The sequence below is a fragment of the Brassica napus genome, chromosome C1 (assembly GCF_020379485.1).
Source record: "Brassica napus cultivar Da-Ae chromosome C1, Da-Ae, whole genome shotgun sequence".
Lineage (NCBI taxonomy): Eukaryota > Viridiplantae > Streptophyta > Magnoliopsida > Brassicales > Brassicaceae > Brassica > Brassica napus.
The window spans coordinates 40,402,569-40,424,153 of NC_063444.1; the positions used below are offsets into that span (position 1 = coordinate 40,402,569).

Genomic DNA, 21,585 nt, shown 5'->3' on the forward strand with positions numbered 1-21,585 from the left:
CTCTTTAAGGTTTTGAATTACCTTAACCTCAAGTAGGGTTGAATGGACCACCCAAGAGATGAATCGTGAGCTGGAACTGATCGGAACGCGAGCTGATGTTGTCGCGAGCTGTCTGATTGCTGGGATCGGGAACGCGAGCTGTCCAACGTGCTGATCAGGTCGCGAACTGTCTGCTAGCTGTCTGAGATCGTCTGAGCTAGGATCAGGAACGCCTTGAGCTGAAGCTAATCGGGAACAGATTGCGAACAAGGATCGGGATGTAAGGTTTCGCGATCGGGATTAGGATGGTTCGCCGGTAAGGATGTTTGCCGATTAGAGCTAGGGTTTTAGGCGGTTTGTTTTAGCTTAGGGATTTAGATTTTATCGTGCTGATAACGTGTTGTGAAACTAGAGAATGAAATCTATGTTTATGTTTTATTCATAAACATAAGGAGCCCTTTATATATAGGGAATTACACCGTCATAGAATAATAAAAAGACTAAAGAAAGGAAATACAAATATGGAAAAAGCACAAATCATAAACTAATAAGAAAAATGCAAGATGTCGATTATCTCTCTCTCTTTCCTCACGGTCGACTCTCTCTCTCCTTACGGTCGACTCTCTCTCTCTAGCATTGGGCCGGTTATGAACCGGGCCGGTTATGGACATCCACGGTATGATTTATAACCGTAATAAATCCAACGCTATATAAAGAGAAAGTCAGCGAAGAGAGTCGTAGTTATCGTTTGGATAATATAGTTGTCATTTGACTTTTTAATATTAATCGCTACTATATAGTTTTCATCCGTTTCTAATAATCTATATACCAATTTTTTTAGATCCATGTTAAATGTATCATTGACGAAGTTCACATCACACCCATCCAATAGACGAATCTGACCTTGTCTGATCTAGCGAGGAGGAAGATGAGTTGGTTTTTGTGTGTTTAGAGAGTCAGACAAGGCTTAGTAATGTGCAAAAGTCTCTTAGAAAATGTTATCCAGTTGTGTCTCATTATCGGTTACGACAGATATTATCAGTCGTGTGTTTATATATTCGTATTGATATGATATATAAAAATTGAAGTATAAATAAAATCATGCCTTTGGTTTTATTTGATAACTAGATGATAATCCGCGCGCATGCGCAGACGTGGATGAGTTTTTATAAAAATGTTTGTTTATGAAATGATTTTAACATTTTGCAACATTACAATCTTTATTGGTTATAAAATGATGAATACAAGTGTTGGTCTCTTAAATATAACATCGTTGTTGAAGAGTTAATGTATTACATATCATTTTAATTATTTTTAAAACTTCATATGCACAAAATAAAATTAAGTTTTGCGACTAACACAAATCACCAAAACCAAATAGGCAACATTGATTGTACGATGACGAAAGGGGTTTAGGTTTTATGCTCGCGATTTGTTTACTATTGACTCTCCATAAGTAGTTTCATTTTCTACAACTCAATAGAATTGTACTTTCGTTTTCGTCTTTGTTTCATTGATATGAGTTAAGTTTCTTTTTTAGTTTTTTTATGAATTCAGTGAATTACATAAGTGTCAATTAAAAAAAATGGACATCTGTAAAAAATAGTTTCACTCTATATACATATCTAAGAATCAAAATTTTGAAAAAAAATCACCGGCAAACTATATTAACAGGTTAGTGTTCAAATCTAATATATCAAGCTGTTATATAATATAAGTGCAGACTCAAAATATAAATGTTTGTCTAGTATATATTCACCAGATCGGTCTAAAAATCATCTAATTAGAACATCAAAACAAAATACTTATTTCACCAGTTCGGGTAATATCTGAATCCGAACGGATAATATCTGAACCCGAATGGATATCCGAAGATAACCAAATATAAGTATACTTAACTCTATATTTCTAATTTATTTCTCTCATTATATTCAAAATATTTATATTAATGATTCTTATTGCTCAAAATAAGATAATACACATATAATTATGGATAAAATCATTTGTTACTCACTTAAAATACATATCAAGTTCTTGTTTCTTGCATTAACAAAAGTTGCATCTAAAATTTCAAAACAACAACTAAATTAATGTCCTTCTATTTTTAAAGTTTTATCTCCAAACCTATTAATAGTTTAAACTTTTAAAAATTAAAAAAGCAGTTAAGTTAAAATATATTTTAAAAACAACAAACTTAAACAATGAATAATTTATTTATTTTTTCTTCAAAATTTAAATATCCGAACCCGACCCAAAATATCCGAACCCGAACATAAAATACATGAACCCGACTCGAAGTGTAGAAATACCTGAACGGGTTCTATACCTTTATACTGAAATATCTGATACAAACCCGAACGTGTATCCGAACGCCCACCCCTATGATATATGATCATTTGTATCTTGCTTGAACAAAAAAAAAAGTTAAACTATTGATCACAAAATTTTTAATGTGGGAATGTTTCCATTTTTAGTAATTTATAGTCATTTTTGAAAATTCAAAATATAACATATAAGAAAAAATCTAATTGTTTTTATTATATGCTTAATGTAATTGTTTAATTTCTTTTAATAGTATAAATTAAACAAAAAATAGAGAGATTAGAATTTTTTTTATCAAATATGCATTATTCATAATCATTAATTGTCATATAGCTTTCTGTTGGGAAGTGCGGTGCCCGCCGAAGTTAAAGCATTTTCTATGGCAACTCCTTTCAGGTTGTATAGCGGTAATGAAGAATCTTTGGGGGAGAGAAATACAAGGAGCTATTTGTTGTGCTCGATGTGGAGACCCGGAGGAATCAATAAATCATGTGTTTTTTGAATGCCCTCCAGCACGTCAAATGTGGGCATTATCTAAGATACCATCGAATCCGAACTATTTTCCTACTTATTCGTTTTTTGGTAACATAGATCATCTCTTTTGGAGAGTTACTCCAAAGATGGATGACCACCAATTCGCATGAATATTATGGTATATATGGAAAGGTCGGAAAAATAAAGTGTTTAGTAATCTGGATATTGATCCAAGGGAAATACTTAGATTAGCAGAACTGGAATCGGCACTTTGGGCTGAAGCACGGGTAATCACTGATCAAAGAAGGGAGAGGCAAGTACAGACCAGACCTACATTAGAAACTACATGACGATGGTGTTTCATAGATGGTTCGTGGAAAGAGAAGGAACTATTTTCGGGACAAGGATGGTATAGTACCTTACCGGGTTTTGATGGTTTATTAGTAGCAAGGAATGTAAGGGCGTGTCTATCACCTCTTCACTCGGAGGTGGAGGCGTTGATTTGGGCAATGGAATGTATGAAGAACTTACGACAGTTTCAGGTTACGTTTGCAACGGATTGTTCTCAATTAGTGAAGATGGTTACGGAACCAGAAGAATGACCAGCATTTGAAAGCTACCTGGAAGATATCAAGCTTTTATGAAGAAGCTTCCTCAACTCAGACATCATCCATGTACCCGAACGGAGAACCTAAGGGTGGATAACTTGGCACGTAGTGCTAGGAAACAATCGTCTTTCGTCGTTCATATGGATGCGGAGTTGCCGATTTGGTTTACAGAGTCAATATGAGTCTGTGAATGTCTTGCTGTAAAAAAAAAAAATATCATATATATGTTAACCATATTAGGTAATTCCATAGCTTTTATTTAAAGAAAGAAAAAATATTTTTTTGTACACTATTACTTAATTTGATAGTTAGTTTAATAAAAAGTATAGTATATGTTTATATGGACCAATTTATTTTTTTAACAATTCTAAAAATCATTATCTTGATGACACGTGGCTACGAAAACATGTTATAATGCTCCGGAATTAATATATAGGGGATTACAACCTAATGCCACTAATATATTAATGGTAAACTAATATATTGATACCTATTTAAAATTGGGCCCAATTACTTATTTTTACAGATTTTATTCCTAATTAATGGGTAAATTTTAATTCATTGGTTAATCACCTAACATCATCTATTTAATTCATTGGTTGATTTTTTTTGGGGTGAAATTCATTGGTCGTTCAACATTTTATATTTTATGAAAATAATTTATGTTTCCAACCTAATATATGAGATCATAAGTAAAACTTTCATGGGCAACAACCAATTGTGATAATTAATGTAATCGTTTGGTCTAATCTCAACACTACAAGAAAACAGCAAGGATTCTGAGGGAAAAAAACGTCGGAATTTCGTCGGAATATCGTTATTCCGACGACATACCGATGAAACAAGTCGTCGGAAATAATTCCTCGGAATTTCTTCTTTCCTCGGAAATTCCTCGGAATTTTCTAACGGAATTCTGAGGAAATAAACTTCCGAGGAAATTCCGAGGATCACTAGTTTGTCGGAAAGGTCCTCGTAATATACCGAGGGAGAAATTCGTCAGGATACTTCCTCGGACGTTCATCGATCGATGCGTTTTTAGGCATATATACATCGATCGATAGGAATATACCGAGGGACATATTCCTCGGAATATACCAAGGGACACATCCCTCGGTATATTCCGAGGGATCTGTCCCTCGGAATATTCCGAGGGAAATGTCCCTCGGTATATACCGAGGAACCGTTCCCTCGGTATATACCGAGGAACCGTTCCCTCGGTATATTCCGAGGAAAGGTTTCCCTCGGTATATTCCAAACGTTTTTTTATAAACAGATCGATCGATGGATTTATGTCCAAAAACGCATCGATCGATCGAGTAAAAAATATAATTAATTTCCTCAGAATGTAAAAAATATTAATTTTTTTAAAAAAATAAAATTTCTGAAATTTAAATTCGAAAATATGAAATTAAAATTAAAAATGAAATCATATTAATTAATATTCAAAGTTTCACAAATAAAAATAAAATATTCCGAGTTTTTGGAAAAAAAAAAAAAACTACGGGTCTGGCACGTCCGGGAAGACCTCGTTCGGGTACATCCTCTGCATCATCTCCATCATTTGCTGGTTCAGCCTCCTCTGTGCCTCATAGCCCGCCTGTTGAGCCGCCATCTGGGTCTCCAACAAAGATATACAATCATCTTTGTCCTTCAACTGAGCCGTAAGCACTTCTGGATCAACAAAGGGCGGTGGTGCAGAAGAAGGAGGAACCGACCGGGTGCGACGACCCAAACCGACCAAATGTCCCTTCTTCTTTGGAACCGACTGAATAGAAAATAGCCAAATTCACAAATTTAAACCAAGAAATAAATGAATTGAACTTTAAAAAAAAAAGAACTTACGGATTCAACGATTTCGTTGATTCGAAACCGGGACAAGTTGGTCGAAGCCGTCGAAGCGTCATCTTCGGTTTGAAGCTGAGACACTTCGTCTACCACCTGAGTTTGGACCAGGTCGACCACGTCCCTCACAAGACCGTCATCAATCTGGCCGGTCTTCTTGTTGGTATACGCCCTCCTCATTAGGGCGAGATCATCAACCGGCTCGCCATCATTTTCTTCCGCCTTGAAAAAAAACATAAATTAAAGAAACATTAGAAATTAAAAGAAATGCACAATAAATTAAAATTCTGAAACTCAAATAATTGAAGAAAAAAGGTTGAACTTACCATGCGATCTCCCAGAGTGGCAATAGATTGAGCATCCAAGTTATGCTTGTAGATGCCCTTCCCTTTACGGTCGCTCCTGCGGTTGGTGGAGTTGGTGGAAGAAGTTTCTTTCGTCTCTTCTTTATCCCAATGCGCACACAACTCCTTCCAGACCGTGTCGTTCATCGACTTTGGGACCTTTTAATAAAAAAAAAAGAAAATAGTTTAATAAATTAAAAAATAGTTTAATAAATTAAAAAATTGTTTAATAAATTAAATCGAACCTTATTGATTTCCCACTTCTTCTTTCACTCGTGGATCTGCTTCCCATAGTTGTCCATTACTTTATGGACGAAGTGGTGATAGATAAAGAGCGTCTCATCGGAATTCCAGGTTAACTCTTGCTGGAAAAAAAAACACAATTAGTAGAAAAATTATATTAAAGATTAAAAATATAAGTAAGAAATTAGAATACTTACCGCAAACTGACGAAACCACAGAATCTGCTTCTCGGTAGGGAAGTGAGTGAAAGTCGGATGTCCACTGTCGAGGGCCGAGTACATCATACGGTTGATCCATGCGCTGATCCCGTTTCCGGATCGGTTGAACCTAATAAAAAGAATAAACAGTTAATAATGAATCCAAATTTAAAGAAAAAAATGTTTAATTACCATGTTTGACCCCGTCCATGTGGATACGGAGTGAGATACGGAAGATGGTCACGACCGGGCTGTTGAACCAACTCCGCAACACGCATCACTCCCGGAGGACCCGGAGGAACAGGAGCGGATGCAGCAGCGGGAGCGAGAGGAGCAGGAGCGGGTGCAGCAGAGGGAGATGTATGGTTGGAGCTGTGGGGCGCAGGGGAATCCTTAAAATGGCTGGAATCCCGAGACTGGCTCCCCGTACCACCACGACTACGACGCTGTCGAGGCCGGGTCTGATCATCATGAGACCTGTAAATTAAAAAAATATATTTAATAAATAGACAAATATATAAATTAAATCCCAAATAATAGTTTTTAATCACAAAAAAGTTTTATAGATATTTAAAATGTTTTGTAAAATCCAAAAAAATCGAATTTGTATACCAAAATTTTTTTGTAAAATCTAAAAAATCGAATTTATATAGAAAAATCGATTTGTAAAATACAAAAATCGATTTTATATACAAAAATCGATTTTATAAATACAAAAAAATAAAAAAATTATAAAAAAATTCTACATCAATTCAACAAAACAAATTATTCAACCAAATCATAATTCTAAACCTATTATACAACCAAATCACAATCCTAACCAATCACCCTAACAAAAATCTATCAAAACTACACAAAAACCTAACAAATAGAACCTAAGAGAGTGGGATAGGGTCCTTACATGATTTGTGTAAGAGAAGGGGGAGATCGCCGGAGATATCGTCGGATTTCAGGGGGAAATCGCCGGAAAGGAGAGAGGAGTCACGCAGAGGAAGAAGAGAGAAATGGGGAAGAAGAAGCGGCTCGTGGTTATAAAACCTAGGGTCCGACGGATAATATCCGTCGGAATTCTAATTTCAATTTTCGCGAAATATTTGCCCGGTAAAATGAAAATATTCCGAAGAAATTCCGAGGAACTAGTGTTTGGGGTTTCAAAACATCAATTTTTTTTGCCGTATTTCATTTCTTATACAATTGTAATGCATACCATTGAGGATTCTTTGTATAGATGAGCATAAACCATGAAATAACAAATTTCAAAACTAATTGAAAGTATTCCCTTTACCGTTCATTAAAAGGTATAAGTGTTTCTCTTATGTTGTGGGATTTCGTTCATACAATCGGAAAAGTGTTAATTATACGGTAAGGAACAAATATTTGACTTCATAATGAACGTAAGACACTTAATAAAGGTTATATAGGTGTTATTCAAACCGCAAAACGTTGTTTTCGGTTTAAAAACCATATTTCCTCGGAATTTCCTCGGATTATTCCGAGGGAACTCCGAGGAAACCCTCTTCTTCCTCGGAATTTCCTCAGAATATTCTGAGGAAATTCCGAGGAACTAGTGTTTGGGGTTTCAATACGTCAATTTTTTTTATAAACGGATCGATCGATGTATATATATCCAAAAACGCATCGATCGATCACTAAGATGCACCGGACCGTAAGAATGTGATCGATCGATGAAATTATCCCATCGATCGATCGAGAATCTCAAGTGTTCCTCGGAATGTCCTCGGAAAATCTTGTAAGTTTTTTAATAAACGGATCGATCGATGGATATATGTCCAAAAACGCATCGATCGATCACTAAGATGCACCGGACCGTAAGAATGTGATCGATCGATGAGATTATCCCATCGATCGATCGAGAATCTCAAGTGTTCCTCGGAATGTCCTCGGAAAATCTTGTAAGTTTTTTTATAAACGGATCAATCGATGGATATATGTCCAAAAACGGATCGATATCGATCGAGAATCTCAAGTGTTCCTCGGAATGTCCTCGGAAAATCTTGTAAGTTTTTTTATAAACGGATCGATCGATGGATATATGTCCAAAAACGCATCGATCGATCACTAAGATGCACCGGACCGTAAGAATGTGATCGATCGATGAGATTATCCCATCGATCGATCGAGAATCTCAAATGTTCCTCGGAATGTCCTCGGAAAATCTTGTAAGTTTTTTTATAAACGGATCAATCGATGGATATATGTCCAAAAACGGATCGATTGATCACTAAGATGGACCAAAGCGTAAGAATGTGATCGATCGATCCGTATTTGTTCAAAAATGCATCGATCGATGCGTGTGCGGGAAACAGAATTATAAGGCAAAACCCGACCTTTTTTGGATCTAAACCTCAGAACTCTCATCCCCTCCGATTTCCCCTATAATTCGCCCCCCCCCCTTTCTCTCTCTATAATCATCCGATTTGAACAATTTTGGGTTCTATTCCCCTTGATTTTTCGAGCTCTACCTGATTCCTACACTCGTTTTCACCCTAAGACAGGTATACTCCGCGAATCTCCACATTCTGAAATCGTGTTCTTGAGCAATATTTGGGTTTTGTGAATTTCTTATTTCCTTGTTGATTCCTTGATCAAATATGCATGAAACAGATGTTTAAACATGGAATAGAACACAATTGTCTGTGATCAACGAGTTTGGAACACAATTGAGATGATTTAGGGATTGAGAATTTTTTTCAATTTCGTTTTTTTTTATCACAACTCGATTTCGCCTTTCATTTTCATGTTGCTTTGAGTTCTTAATTGATTATAACCATGTTGAGAGCAATGATTCTATTTTGTAGAGAATGAAGCGCACGAAAACATCAGCAAAGAAGAACACACAAGAAGAGGGTTCGTCTCAGCGAGAGACGCAAAGGCCAAAGAAGTGGGATAAGTCTGATACGACCCACTATAACAACATGAAGAAGGTAGCCGTTCCGGCTACACAACTAGCATGTCCTGAAACGATGACAATATTGGGAATCAAAGCAGACATTGAAGGGCTATTCCAGAACATGGGTCTAGGCCAACTATGCAACCTCAAGGAACCCACTTATCCGGATTTGGTACGCCAGTTCATAGCATCCGCATACGTCAGCCGTCCCGATGATAGCCATCAGGAAGGTTTTCTGGCATTCGTAGTGCAGAAAGTATACTATGAGGTATCTTTCACAGACCTCTGCGGACTATTTGGATTGAGTGCGGGTGAGAGGACATCTGGTCTTTATTGGACTTCAGAGCTGTTGAACTTCTGGGAAACGATTGGCACAGGGGTTTATAGATCTTCTCAGGCAAAGGAGTCACTTATCCGGAGCCCAGTACTGAGATATGCGACACGCCTCATTGGCTCATTGCATATACGGGACAACCACAGCCGCATCAGTCATGCAATGGGAGTTGTGCCTCATGTACCAAGGTGTGAGGCATTTGCTACCGGCATTTGGAAACTCTACATTCCCACCTGCTACTGCCTTCAACATGGGAGCGGTGCTGGCCGCAAACTTAGCAGGATACAAGGGGAAAGTAACCAAATTCAAGAGCAATGCATGTGGATTTGGTGCAGTGATTACTCGGATCCTTAGACATGTGGGTGTAGACTGCCAGAACCAGCAGGTAGCACTGGACAGATCAAACAACATTGCTTGGAACTACCTGGATGTCATTTCTCTAGTAAGTAAGGAGTTCATAGCTGGTCCCCACTCGAGGATCGATCGGGATGGTCCTTACGTCTACGTATTCCAGGACCGAGCGAAGAAAACACTCTACTGCCACCTGCCTCAGATCGTCCTGACTGCTCTACTTTCAGAGGCTGCAGTTAAGTTCCTACCCCCTGCTACCGCACTAGTAGACAAGCCATCCTTCTTCACGCCAAAATATCAGACCAAAGGCAAGGCCGTGGTTGATGAAGAAGGAGAAGATGAGGCTGCACAAGCCATTCCAGATGATTCACAACCCCATCAGCTACTCCCATCAGACTCCATCCAGTACAAGCTGCAAGAGCCTGATGAATCATTCTGAATAATTAACATTTAAATACCTGATCGGCCTGAGAAGCAAGAATGAAAGGATCATAATATTGCAGCTTTCGCCTCGAATTTACTGATGTAACACCAAATGCATCTGTTCTCACACCTCGATCTGGAGTGTTGTCGTGCCAATCACAATAGAAAACAGTACAGCGCAATCCAACCATGCCCAAATACTTGATTTCCAAAATCTCATGTATGTGTCCGTAGTATACATCATCTCCTGATGCAGAACAAACGCCAGCATCATAAGTCGTACTCGAACGTCTCCTCTTCTGAGTTGTGAATGCATATCCTCGAGTACAAAATCTCGGATATGACTTCACAAAAAAGTTTGGTCCAACAACCATCTCACGTATCCAATCGTCAAATGTTTCACCTCTGGCCAAACCAGCAGACACCTATTAATAGCACATATATATAAGTTATATCAATAAATGTGAATTAGTATAAATATGTGATAAAATATATTTTAATTTGTTTAAAGCACTCACATAAGTAAACATCCATCCAGTAAATTCTCTCTGCTTCATTTCTTCTAGTTCATCCTCTATGGCGTATCTATACTCGAACCGCTTTTCTGCCATGAAAATCTTGTATATGATGACAATAATGTAATTAATTAAGATTTAAATTTCAACTTGTTAAAATAAAAATTTGTAAGCTCATTTATTTACCTCTCATATTGAAGAACGTCTTCGCAGTTGGTGAGCAAATATGTTTGCAAATGACTGCGCTCCTGCTCAGTAAGTCGACGGTCCTTTGGTTTTCCGCTAAGTCGTCCAACGTCTGTGAAAATGTCTGGAACCGTAACATGATATGTTGCCCGTTCGCCTCTATCATCATGCCGAGCAGGTCTTCTGTTTTTGGTCTGAACTTCTGCTGGAAAGTAGTACTCGGCAAAGTTTGAAGTTTCTTCATTGATCATCTGTGCGACTATAGAACCTTCCACCCTACTTAAATTTTTCACCATCTTTTTCAAATGGAACATATACCGCTCATACAGATACATCCATCTATACTGCACAGGACCACCAAGTTCCAATTCTCTTGCCAGGTGAATAACAAGATGCTCCATAACATCAAAAAATGAGGGAGGAAATATCTTCTCAAGGTTGCACTGAATCACGGCTATGTTAGTCTTCAAATTTTCAATACCTTCAAGAGTCACTGATCTCGTGCATAAATCGCGGAAGAAACCACTTATCCCTGCAATTGCTTCATGAACATTTCGTGGTAATAGTTCCTTGAAGGCGAACGGAAGGAGGCGCTGCATCATTACATGGCAATCGTGACTTTTCAAGCCAGTAAACCTTCCTTCCTTTCTGTCGATACAGTTACGCAAATTTGATGCGTAACCGTCTGGAAATTCCACATCGTTTGAAATCCAATCAAAGAACGCATCTTTTCCCTCTGCATCAAGTCGGTATATAGGAAAAGGAGCCCTACCATTCTCATCAACATGAAGTTCTGAACAAGCACATATATCGACTAAATCCAGTCTTGACTTCAAATTATCCTTTGTTTTACCTTGAACATTAAGGATCGTGTTCATGAGATTGTCAAAAAAGTTCTTCTCAATATGCATGACATCTAAATTATGCCTTAGCAGATGATCCTCCCAGTATGGCAGATCCCAGAAAATACTTTTTTGTGCCAGTTATGTAGTTCTCCAACAGCATCTACCGGAAAACGCTCATGTCCACCGACGTCTGGCGTCCTTTCTGCACCAAAATCTCTTAGTTGTATCTTCAAATCTTTCCCACAAATTTCCGGAGGTGGACTGTCAAACACCCTCTTGTTCTTCGTAAACAAATTCCTACTCCTACGATATGGATGAGCAGGTGGTAGGAATCTCCTGTGACAGTCAAACCAACACGTTTTCCTTCCGTGTTTTAGTTGGAAAGCATCAGTGTTATCTTGACAATATGGACATGATAGCCTTCCATGCGTTGTCCATCCAGACAACATACCATATTCTGGAAAATCACTTATTGTCCACATTAGTACTGCCCGCATTTGAAAGTTTTCTTTACACGAAACATCGTATGTTTCAGCACCTTGAGCCCATAGTTGTTGCAACTCATATATTAGTGGCTGAAGAAACACATCAAGTGATCTCTTAGGATGCTCTGGTCTGGGAACGAGAATCGAGAGAAACAAAAACTCTCGTCGCAAGCACAATTTTGGGGGTAGGTTGTATGGTGTAAGAATGACGGGCCATAGAGAATACTGTCTTCCACTCTTGCCAAACGGACTGAAACCATCAGTACATAATCCAAGGTAGACATTTCTTCTCTCATACGCAAAGTCGGGATACTTTGATTGGAAATGCTTCCACGCTTTTGCATCTGAAGGATGTCTGATCTCACCATCTGTTGAGTGCTCCGCATGCCATCTCATTGGTTGCGCTGTGCGTTCAGACAGATACAACCTCTGCAACCTTTCCGTCAAAGGTAAATACCACATCCTTTTATATGGCACTGGAACTCTTCCACTCGTATCTTTATAACGAGGCTTTCCACAAAATTTGCATGTAACCCGCTGTTCATCCGCCCTCCAATAAATCATGCAGTTGTCGTTGCATACATCTATTACCTGATACGATAAACCAAGACCAGCTACGAGTTTCTGAACCTCGTAGTATGAACCAGGAGCTACATTATCCTCGGGTAGAATACCTTTTACAAAATCAGCAATCGCATCCACACAGTCTTCAGCCAAATTATAATCTGTTTTAATGCCCATCAATCTTGTAGCAGATGATAAAGCTGAATGACCATCTCTGCAACCTTCGTACAATGGTTGCTTTCCAGCATCCAACATATCATAAAATCTCCTAGCTTCTGCATTGGGTAAATCTTCCCCTCTAAAATGATCATTTACCATCTGCTCAGTATCTACACCATAATCTACATCTGTTCTAATTGGTTCTTCTAATCTAACTGCTGGCTGAGGTTCGCTAGTACTACCATGTTCATAATCAGTTTCCCCATGATGATACCAAATTTTGTAACTTCGTGTAAACCCACTCAAATATAGATGAGTCCAAACATCCCACTCTTTAATAACCTTTCTATTTTTACAATTAGAGCAAGGACATCTTAACATACCTGTTTTTTCTTCCGGTTGTCGATGAACTAACCCCATGAATTCGGTTATACCTCGTTGGTATTCTTCCGTAAGCAATCTCGTGTTCGGATCCAAATGAGGTCGATCGATCCAAGAACGAAAATAATTTGAAGAAGACATATTTTTTATGAATCAAATTCGTGTGTAAATAGAGTAAGAGGGAGGATGAAGATATGGAGTGAATGAAGAGGAAGAGGAGTGCTTGTATTTATAGTTTAAATCATGCCGACAGACCGAGGAAATTCCGACGGAATTCCGACGGAAAAGGCTAGTTCGTCGGAATTTCCTCGGAATTTTGTAAAATCCCCCAACGGCTCTCCAACGGCTATAATATTTCCTCGGAATTCATCGGTTTTTTCCGAGGAACCCATTTTCCCTCGGAATTTCCTCGGAATATTCCGACGGATAGATATTTCCTCGGAATTCCGTCGGTATATTCCGAGGAAATTCCGAGGAAACCCAATTGCTTCCTCGGAATTTCCTCGGAAATTCCTCGGGATATTCCGAGGATTTCATTTTCCGTCGGAATGTCCGTCAGAATACCGCTGTTTTAGTGCAATAATAAATAAAAAATAATGCATTTCAACGTGGGACTTAACAACCTACATCTAAATAGTTAGATTATAATTTTTTTAATGGTTCAAGAAATGTATACATTTAAATAAAGTTTTGAAGTTAATCCGTGTTTTTAGAATTCATAATCTCATCCGATATGAAAAGGTAACCAAAATTTTGAACACATCATCTCTTCAGCGTTCAGCGTATAAGTGGTGATTTAAACGAATGGAGTTAATCTTCGGGTACCAAAATCACTAAATGATATATATTCAACGTACAAGAAAGTTATCAAAATTAAACTACTAAAATTTATTTTAAAATTATGTGTATGTTGTATAATATATGTGAGAGCATAACATAACTGTATATATATATATATATATATGTGTGTGTATTTTTCATTTTGTCCTTAAAATTTACTCTTTACAAGTGTAAACAATATATATATATATATATGTGAAATAAAAAATAAAAATTTACTTTATTCACAAACTTAACTTTAATAAAACTTCTAACACAGTAATAAAACTAGATATAACATTTCTCATATAATTATTTCTCAATCAAAATTTTGAATATTCTCCTGAAAACTCAAAATTTTACATTTTTTAGATTTATAATTACAATAAATTAGATGCACTTAGTTAAATATAAATAATGTACAAAAAGATTAAATATTAAAAAAAATAAAAAGCAAAATTATGTTCATTAATTATAATTTTCATTAAATAAGTTTTTTGTCAACCAAAAAAATAATTATGCAGGATAAAAAAACTTGATATAAAACGTCAAAAGATAAAAAAAAAAAAATTCAATTATAGGCGCCATCAATACTCATACATTTAAGTTCAAATTCTAACTATAATTGACATTTTATGAAATAAAAAATTTCTATTCGAAAAGTTATTCCGCGCTTTCAAAGAGTGGGTCAAAATCTAGTAAGTTATTAAAATACAACATGATTCTATGTTTATGGTTTAGGATTCCTAGAACCTAAATACTAACAATGAAACCATAAATCATAACCGTAACAAATATACCCTAAGATATATCTAAACCCTAAGCTCTAGACCTAACACAATAATCAGTAAACCATAGACCATAAACATTATTCGTAAAAAATAAACTCAAACACTAAACCATGAATCCTAAACTCCAAAAAATAATGCCTAAACCATAAACTCAAACAAGATAATTATGCAGTTATATATCCGACTGATATAATATGTAGAGGTTAGAATATAACATTTCAAGTACACATACTTTAATAGCCAGATTATTATCAAATAACTGGTGATATGTAAAATCATACACTTTAAAGCCTAAACTCTTAGCAATATACCACAACCCTCAAAAGTAAATTATAAACTCTAACCCTAAAACAGGAATCATAAACTCTAAACCCATAACAATAATCCATACGCCCTAAACCGTTAATTTCATAGCTTATGGGTTTTTGTTGATATATCTCAGTAAGATTACATATAAATTAATATATATTGTTTTGAGAATCAAATAAAAATAAACTAAATTATTGATCGATTTAAAATGACATAAATAAACATATTAATATTATAAAAAAATTCATGTATATATATATATATATATTAATTTTAGAAATGAACTTAATTGTAACAGTTTTTAATATTAAATTTCAATTATATATGTTTGAGCCCTTACATAATTTATATGTATAAAATAATATAATATACATATAAATAAGAATAAGAATATATTAATATTTTTAATTAAAGTTTTGATTTTGGGTATAACAATTTGGATTGTTCTGGCTACTCATTTTTGGGGTTATATTGAAATCATATATTTCTTCAGATTGAAGTATAGTATTTTTATTTTAGTTAAGAAATTTTTTATTAGTTTAATTCATTGCATTAGTTGAGTTCTTCATCTTAAATATGCAAACTATATTTTCGTAATTGTTTGGGTACAATTTGATGTATATTTGTAGAAAAATATATTAAAAAAACTAAAATATGATGAATACAAAGTTTCATAAACGGATATAACCGATAAAATTTTGAAAGCATATGAATAAATAAAAATATTTATTAATAATTAAATATATTTTATAAATTTTAAATAATTTTATAATTTATGTATAAAATTTAAACTTAAAATATTGTAAATAATATTAAACATAAAAAATATATTGTTTTACAAATTATTATTATATGTCTATTAGGTTGTAAAAATATATAATAAAATTATAAACCAAAAACAATGAAGACTTAATTATTTTTTTGGTGGAATATTATATTTAGTTTAAGTTTGTCTATTTTTTATTTATGTAGTTTGATAAAAATTATATATAAATCTGAATCAAAATAAAAATTTTAACAAAACAAATTTAAGTAAAAATGACTAAACCATCTCAAAAATTGTAATTATAAATATTTTAATTCATCAAAGATATCTTGTTTATGTTATTTAAATAACTTTTAATATATATATTTGTTTTTAAGAGTATATTTTTGAAGAGATGACTAATTCTTTTTTAATAGTAGGATGGTATTTTGTAAACTTTCCTTTTTTGTGAAATCATATTATAAATATAATATATTTTCATGCTCATATATTTATAAAATAAATTTTCCTAAAATAAATTTTTCATTTTGTAACTATATTTTCGTTTTTTTATTTTATAAAATTTCCTTTTATTATATATATGTTATTTTGAAAATAGAGAAAAGAAAACTAAAATTTAAAATCTTATTAACTGAAATTAGTAAATAATTTTAATTAAGGCAATGAGATATAATATTTAAAATTCATTAAGGGTAGCTCAGTAAATAAGAATCGTAAGAATTAGTGTGATCAAAACATATAGGAAATTAACTTATCAAATAATATTATAGAGATTTTAAAATATTAAATATTAAAATAATAGTTTTTTTATCTTAAACATATAGTTAGAGAAGTACCCTAGAATAGCAATAAAAAAAATTTATCACAAAAATAGTTTCCAAAGATCAAAATAACCAAAATAGGTTGCATTAAAGAGGTAAATAATAATTATACCCGTACTTTTTAGGTATATAAAAATAGAAAATATTAATAAAAAATTTGAAATGAATATATTTTCGAATTTTTAAATTTCGTTTCAATTTGTTTTTAACATTTTTAGGAAAAGATTTTTATTAACAAAAAGTTTAAAAATACCTTCTTAAATGTGTACGATATCCTTCAGAATTTGAGTTTATTAAGACATTCCTAAATAAGTATAATATCATTCTAAGATTTAATAAGATATTGATAAATAAGTATAAAATTTCAAAAAAAATTAGGATTTTGTTTTATAAATATGTATTTAAAATACATTTATGCATATATAGTCAGACCTTTATGAATACATTACTCAACTTGAATTATATGTATATTTTTAGTCAGATATTCTTAAATATGTATAACATCTTGCCAAAGTTTTTGAAAGGTTTTCCTATATTTGATACCCAAATTTTATAAAGATATTATACATATTTATAAGCATTTTCGTAAGTTATTTAAAATGATATATTAAAGAATATTTTCCTAAATATGCATATACATCAAATATAGAAGATAACATACACATTTAGGAAAAAAATCTAAATTTATGTACAAGTTTTATTCAATAAGTCTATTTACATATTTATGAAGACATTCATGAATTAGGAATTATTATTTTTCGCAAATTCAGAAAGATGTCATACACGTTAATATTTTTCTAAGTTTTTTAAGAACTATTTTTCCCCAAAAAATACATTTGAAAACAAAAAAAAAATTAAAAACGAAAACTTCTGTAAAGAGAATTTAAAGGAAATTTAATAACAGATTTTGAAAAATAAAATCAAAAAAATTATCTTTGATTTTATCATTTTGAATTTTATAATATTTAATTATTATCTTATTTAATAAATATTTAATTAAAATTATAAAATGAGGATATAATTTTTATTTAACCATTTAATGAAATCTATTTTTATCACTTTAACTTTTGAAAGCTATTTAAAGAACAAAAACAAAAAAAAAAGACTATTTAGTAGCACCAGGGCCGGCTTAGATAGGGGCGAGCGGTGCGACCGCCCCTGGTCCAATTTGTTGTCCCCCTATTTTTTAATAGATAAGGGTCCAATTTGTTTTTAAAAATACATGTATTTTAATATTAAAAATAAGAAAAGGGTGCCAATGTTTTTTATATGAAAGTATTTTTTTATTTCCATAAATTTATTTTTAAAAACATTTCTGGTATTTTGGAAAAAAACATATATCTATTAGATTTTTTAAAGAAAAATAATTGTTTAAGGAAAAAAACATATATCTATTAGATTTTTAAAAGAAAAATATTGTCATAGGGTCCATGACACCATTGAGCCGGCCCTGACTAGCACAACAAGAACGGTTGTAAGAAACTAAAAGCCAATATTCTACTTTTCATGATCATTATGAATATATACTGTCTTATATTTTTATACAAATGAAAAGATAAATAGGTCTTAGAAAACGGTATAGCAAATAGTCAAATACAGTAAAAACCATGCATGAAACTTGGTGTCTAACGTTAACCAACTCTTGTTACTAACAAGCTAATCGTAAGCCAAACAAAGATAAGATCAAAATTTATTACACAATGCACGTAATCCAACCCCTAATTATAGTGTCATTACATTATCTATTTAAAGGATCACAAAGTGACTCCCATTTTTAAATTAAGCCACAACATTCCTTCCTTCCTTCTAAGCGCAAAAGCAAAATAAAAATGGCAGGAGGAGCTTTTGTGTCAGAAGGAGGAAGTGGTGGAAGAGATTATGAAGGAGGAGTCACAGTTTTCGTTGTCATAACATGTATGGTTGCAGCCATGGGAGGTCTCCTCTTTGGTTATGACCTTGGAATCTCAGGAGGTGTGACATCAATGGATGAGTTTCTTAGCAAGTTCTTCCCACAATTAGAGAAGCAAAGGGTAAAGGCGAAGCACGAGACGGCTTACTGCAAATTTGATGACCAAAAGCTCCAATTGTTTACTTCTTCTCTCTACTTAGCAGCTTTGGTAGCTTCCTTTGTGGCTTCGGTTGTTACTAGGAAGTATGGACGAAAGGTTTCCATGTTTACCGGTGGACTTGCTTTCCTCACCGGTGCACTGATCAACGCCTTTGCCATTAATGTCACAATGCTCATCATCGGTAGACTTTTGCTCGGTGTAGGTGTGGGATTTGCTAATCAGGTTAGGTCTAAATTTGTTGTATATCATCTAAATATATATGTGATATGCCTCATGCAACATTATATAGACCAAAGGTCCGGAACTTTGTGACCACAAAAATAAAATCATGTATGTATATTGTCTATGCTGATTCTCAATAAGAATTGTTTTTCTTTTCAGTCAACTCCGGTTTACCTCTCGGAAATGGCTCCAGCAAAGATAAGAGGAGCGCTAAACATTTGTTTCCAGGTGGCTATTACGTCTGGAATCTTGGTGGCGAATCTGATCAACTATGGAACATCTAATATGGCTAAAAATGGGTGGAGGGTTTCTTTAGGTTTAGCAGCTGTTCCAGCAATTCTTATGGTGATCGGATCATTCTTTTTGCCCGATACACCAAACTCAATGCTTGAGAGAGGCAAATACGAGGAAGCAAAACAAATGTTGAAGAAAGTACGAGGAACGGAAAACGTTGACCATGAGTTTCAAGATATACGCGATGCATGTCAAGCTGCTAAAAAGGTAGAACATCCATGGAAAAACATCAGGCAGAGCAAATACAGACCGGCTTTAGTCTTCTGCTCGGCCATTCCCTTTTTCCAGCAGATTACTGGAATTAATGTCATTATGTTCTACGCTCCTGTTCTCTTCAAGACTCTTGGTTTTGGAGATGATGCTGCTCTTATGTCGGCTGTAATAACCGGTGTAGTTAACGTGCTCGCGACCTTTGTCTCCCTATACTCGGTTGATAGATTTGGAAGAAGGTTTCTTTTCCTTGAAGGTGGCATTCAAATGTTCATATGTCAGGTACAAATCAGTTTTACATAGCCTTCAATTCTTTCTATCTTTATTTGTGTTTGCATTAGCTTTTCCACTCTAATCACTAAAACATCTGTTTGCATGCACAACAATCATAAATATAGCCGGTTCCGACATTTAGGGGACTAGAAATATTTTAGATATATGGAAAGTGTATTTTTCATAAAAACAATGTCAATTTAACAACACATGTTTTTAAAGGACCAGAATAATTTCTTGAATATTTAGATGATTAAATTACTTTTTTCTTTTTTAAAATCATTACAACCTGAACATGGAAACTGTAAAAAGAACCATAATTTCTTGAAAATAATATGTAATTTATTAGGTGTATATATATATTTCTTTCTTTCTTTTTCCTAAACAAAGTCACATATATGATTGATGCATGTTTTGTTTATCTTTTCAGATTCTTGTTGGTTCATTTATCGGTTTAAAATTCGGAACCACGGGAACCGGAACCTTGACACCAGCAACAGCAGACTGGATTCTTGTTTTCATATGTGTGTACGTTGCTGGATTTGCATGGTCATGGGGTCCATTGGGTTGGTTAGTACCCAGTGAGATATGTCCATTGGAAATCAGACCAGCTGGACAAGCCATCAACGTCTCAGTCAACATGTTCTTCACTTTCCTCATCGGTCAATTCTTCTTGACAATGCTTTGTCACATGAAGTTTGGTCTCTTCTACTTCTTTGCAGGCATGGTTGCCATCATGACCATCTTCATCTACTTTTTGTTTCCGGAGACCAGAGGTGTTCCCATTGAAGAGATGGGAAGAGTTTGGAAGCAACATTGGTTCTGGAAAAGTTACATTCCAGATGACGCAGTTATTGGTGGACATGATGAAAACTAAACCAATTTGGTTTAAGTGGAATTGGTTCGGTCATATATGTTCATCAATTATGAGTTGTTTTCACGTTAATACTGTCTAGATAATTTGTTAATTACCCGATCCATTATCTAATATATACGATACCTTCTTTATAGTCTTTCATAACCGCAGCTAAGAAAACCAAAGTCTAGATCTTAGAAAGAAAAAACACAAAGTCATAGATTCGACCAATCAAACCTTATAATCTAGAAATGATAAAGTATGTATTTTTCTTTGAAAGTGTAATAATACTAGAAAATATTTGTAAAGCCGGCAAATCAATAAGATCTAATCAATACAAAATTTGAAGTATTTATATTTAAATAACAAATTTTTATATTCACATATGAATTTGAAAAATGAATTTGAAAACTCTTTTAAATTTTAGTGCTACTAAATCTGAAATTTAAAATATGTTCTCCAATCGCCTGCTATTAGAAATATTTTTAATAATTTTTTTTTAAAAGTGTAATTATTTTAAAAACAATTGTTGAAGTTTTTAGTTAAATAAATAAAAATATAAATTTAATAGTTTTCCATAAGAAATTATGTTGTTTTAACTAAAATCATAGTAACTTATATAAATTTACTCAAAGTCATCTAAGATATCATTGAAAATTAAATCATTCAAATCATGCCAACAAATAGAATACAGTCCAATACGATATAAAATTTATAAACTAATAAACACGATAAATTAGTCTTAAAAAATCAGTCTCAAGTTAGACCAATGCAAAATATGATAAAATAATAAATTTGTAAAAATATCCCATGAGTTATAAGGTTAGAATATTTTTTCTATATATAATAAATGAGAATACGTGCGTTGGATGTGTTAGCTTGGTCGAAATTCTACTTGGTTCATTGCACATCATAGTTTGTAACTTTTACAAGAAAATATTTTAGTTTAAACATATATCTTTCTCTTTTTCTAATATTTCATAACTTTGTTT

At 33.9% G+C, this 21,585-nt stretch overlaps 1 protein-coding gene across 1 annotated transcript; it reads left to right on the forward strand.

Annotated features, from left to right (window-relative positions):
- Nucleotides 1-16,223: 16,223 nt before the first annotated feature.
- LOC106356757 (sugar transport protein 10-like) lies at nucleotides 16,224-20,768 on the forward strand. The gene is made up of 3 exons (XM_013796478.2): nucleotides 16,224-18,960; nucleotides 19,120-19,746; nucleotides 20,168-20,768. The coding sequence occupies exons 1-3, from the start codon at nucleotides 18,499-18,501 to the stop codon at nucleotides 20,612-20,614; spliced, it is 1,536 nt and encodes a 511-aa protein (XP_013651932.2). The 5' UTR covers nucleotides 16,224-18,498; the 3' UTR covers nucleotides 20,615-20,768.
- The last annotated feature ends 817 nt before the right edge of the window (nucleotides 20,769-21,585 follow it).

Excerpts from the sequence above, each read along its gene's own strand:
- LOC106356757 (XM_013796478.2), top strand. The coding sequence starts at position 18,499 with ATGGCAGGAGGAGCTTTTGTGTCAGAAGGAGGAAGTGGTGGAAGAGAT. Across the intron at positions 18,961-19,119 it reads GTGTGGGATTTGCTAATCAG|TCAACTCCGGTTTACCTCTC; the intron begins GTTAGGTCTAAA and ends TTTTCTTTTCAG. Across the intron at positions 19,747-20,167 it reads TTCAAATGTTCATATGTCAG|ATTCTTGTTGGTTCATTTAT; the intron begins GTACAAATCAGT and ends TTATCTTTTCAG.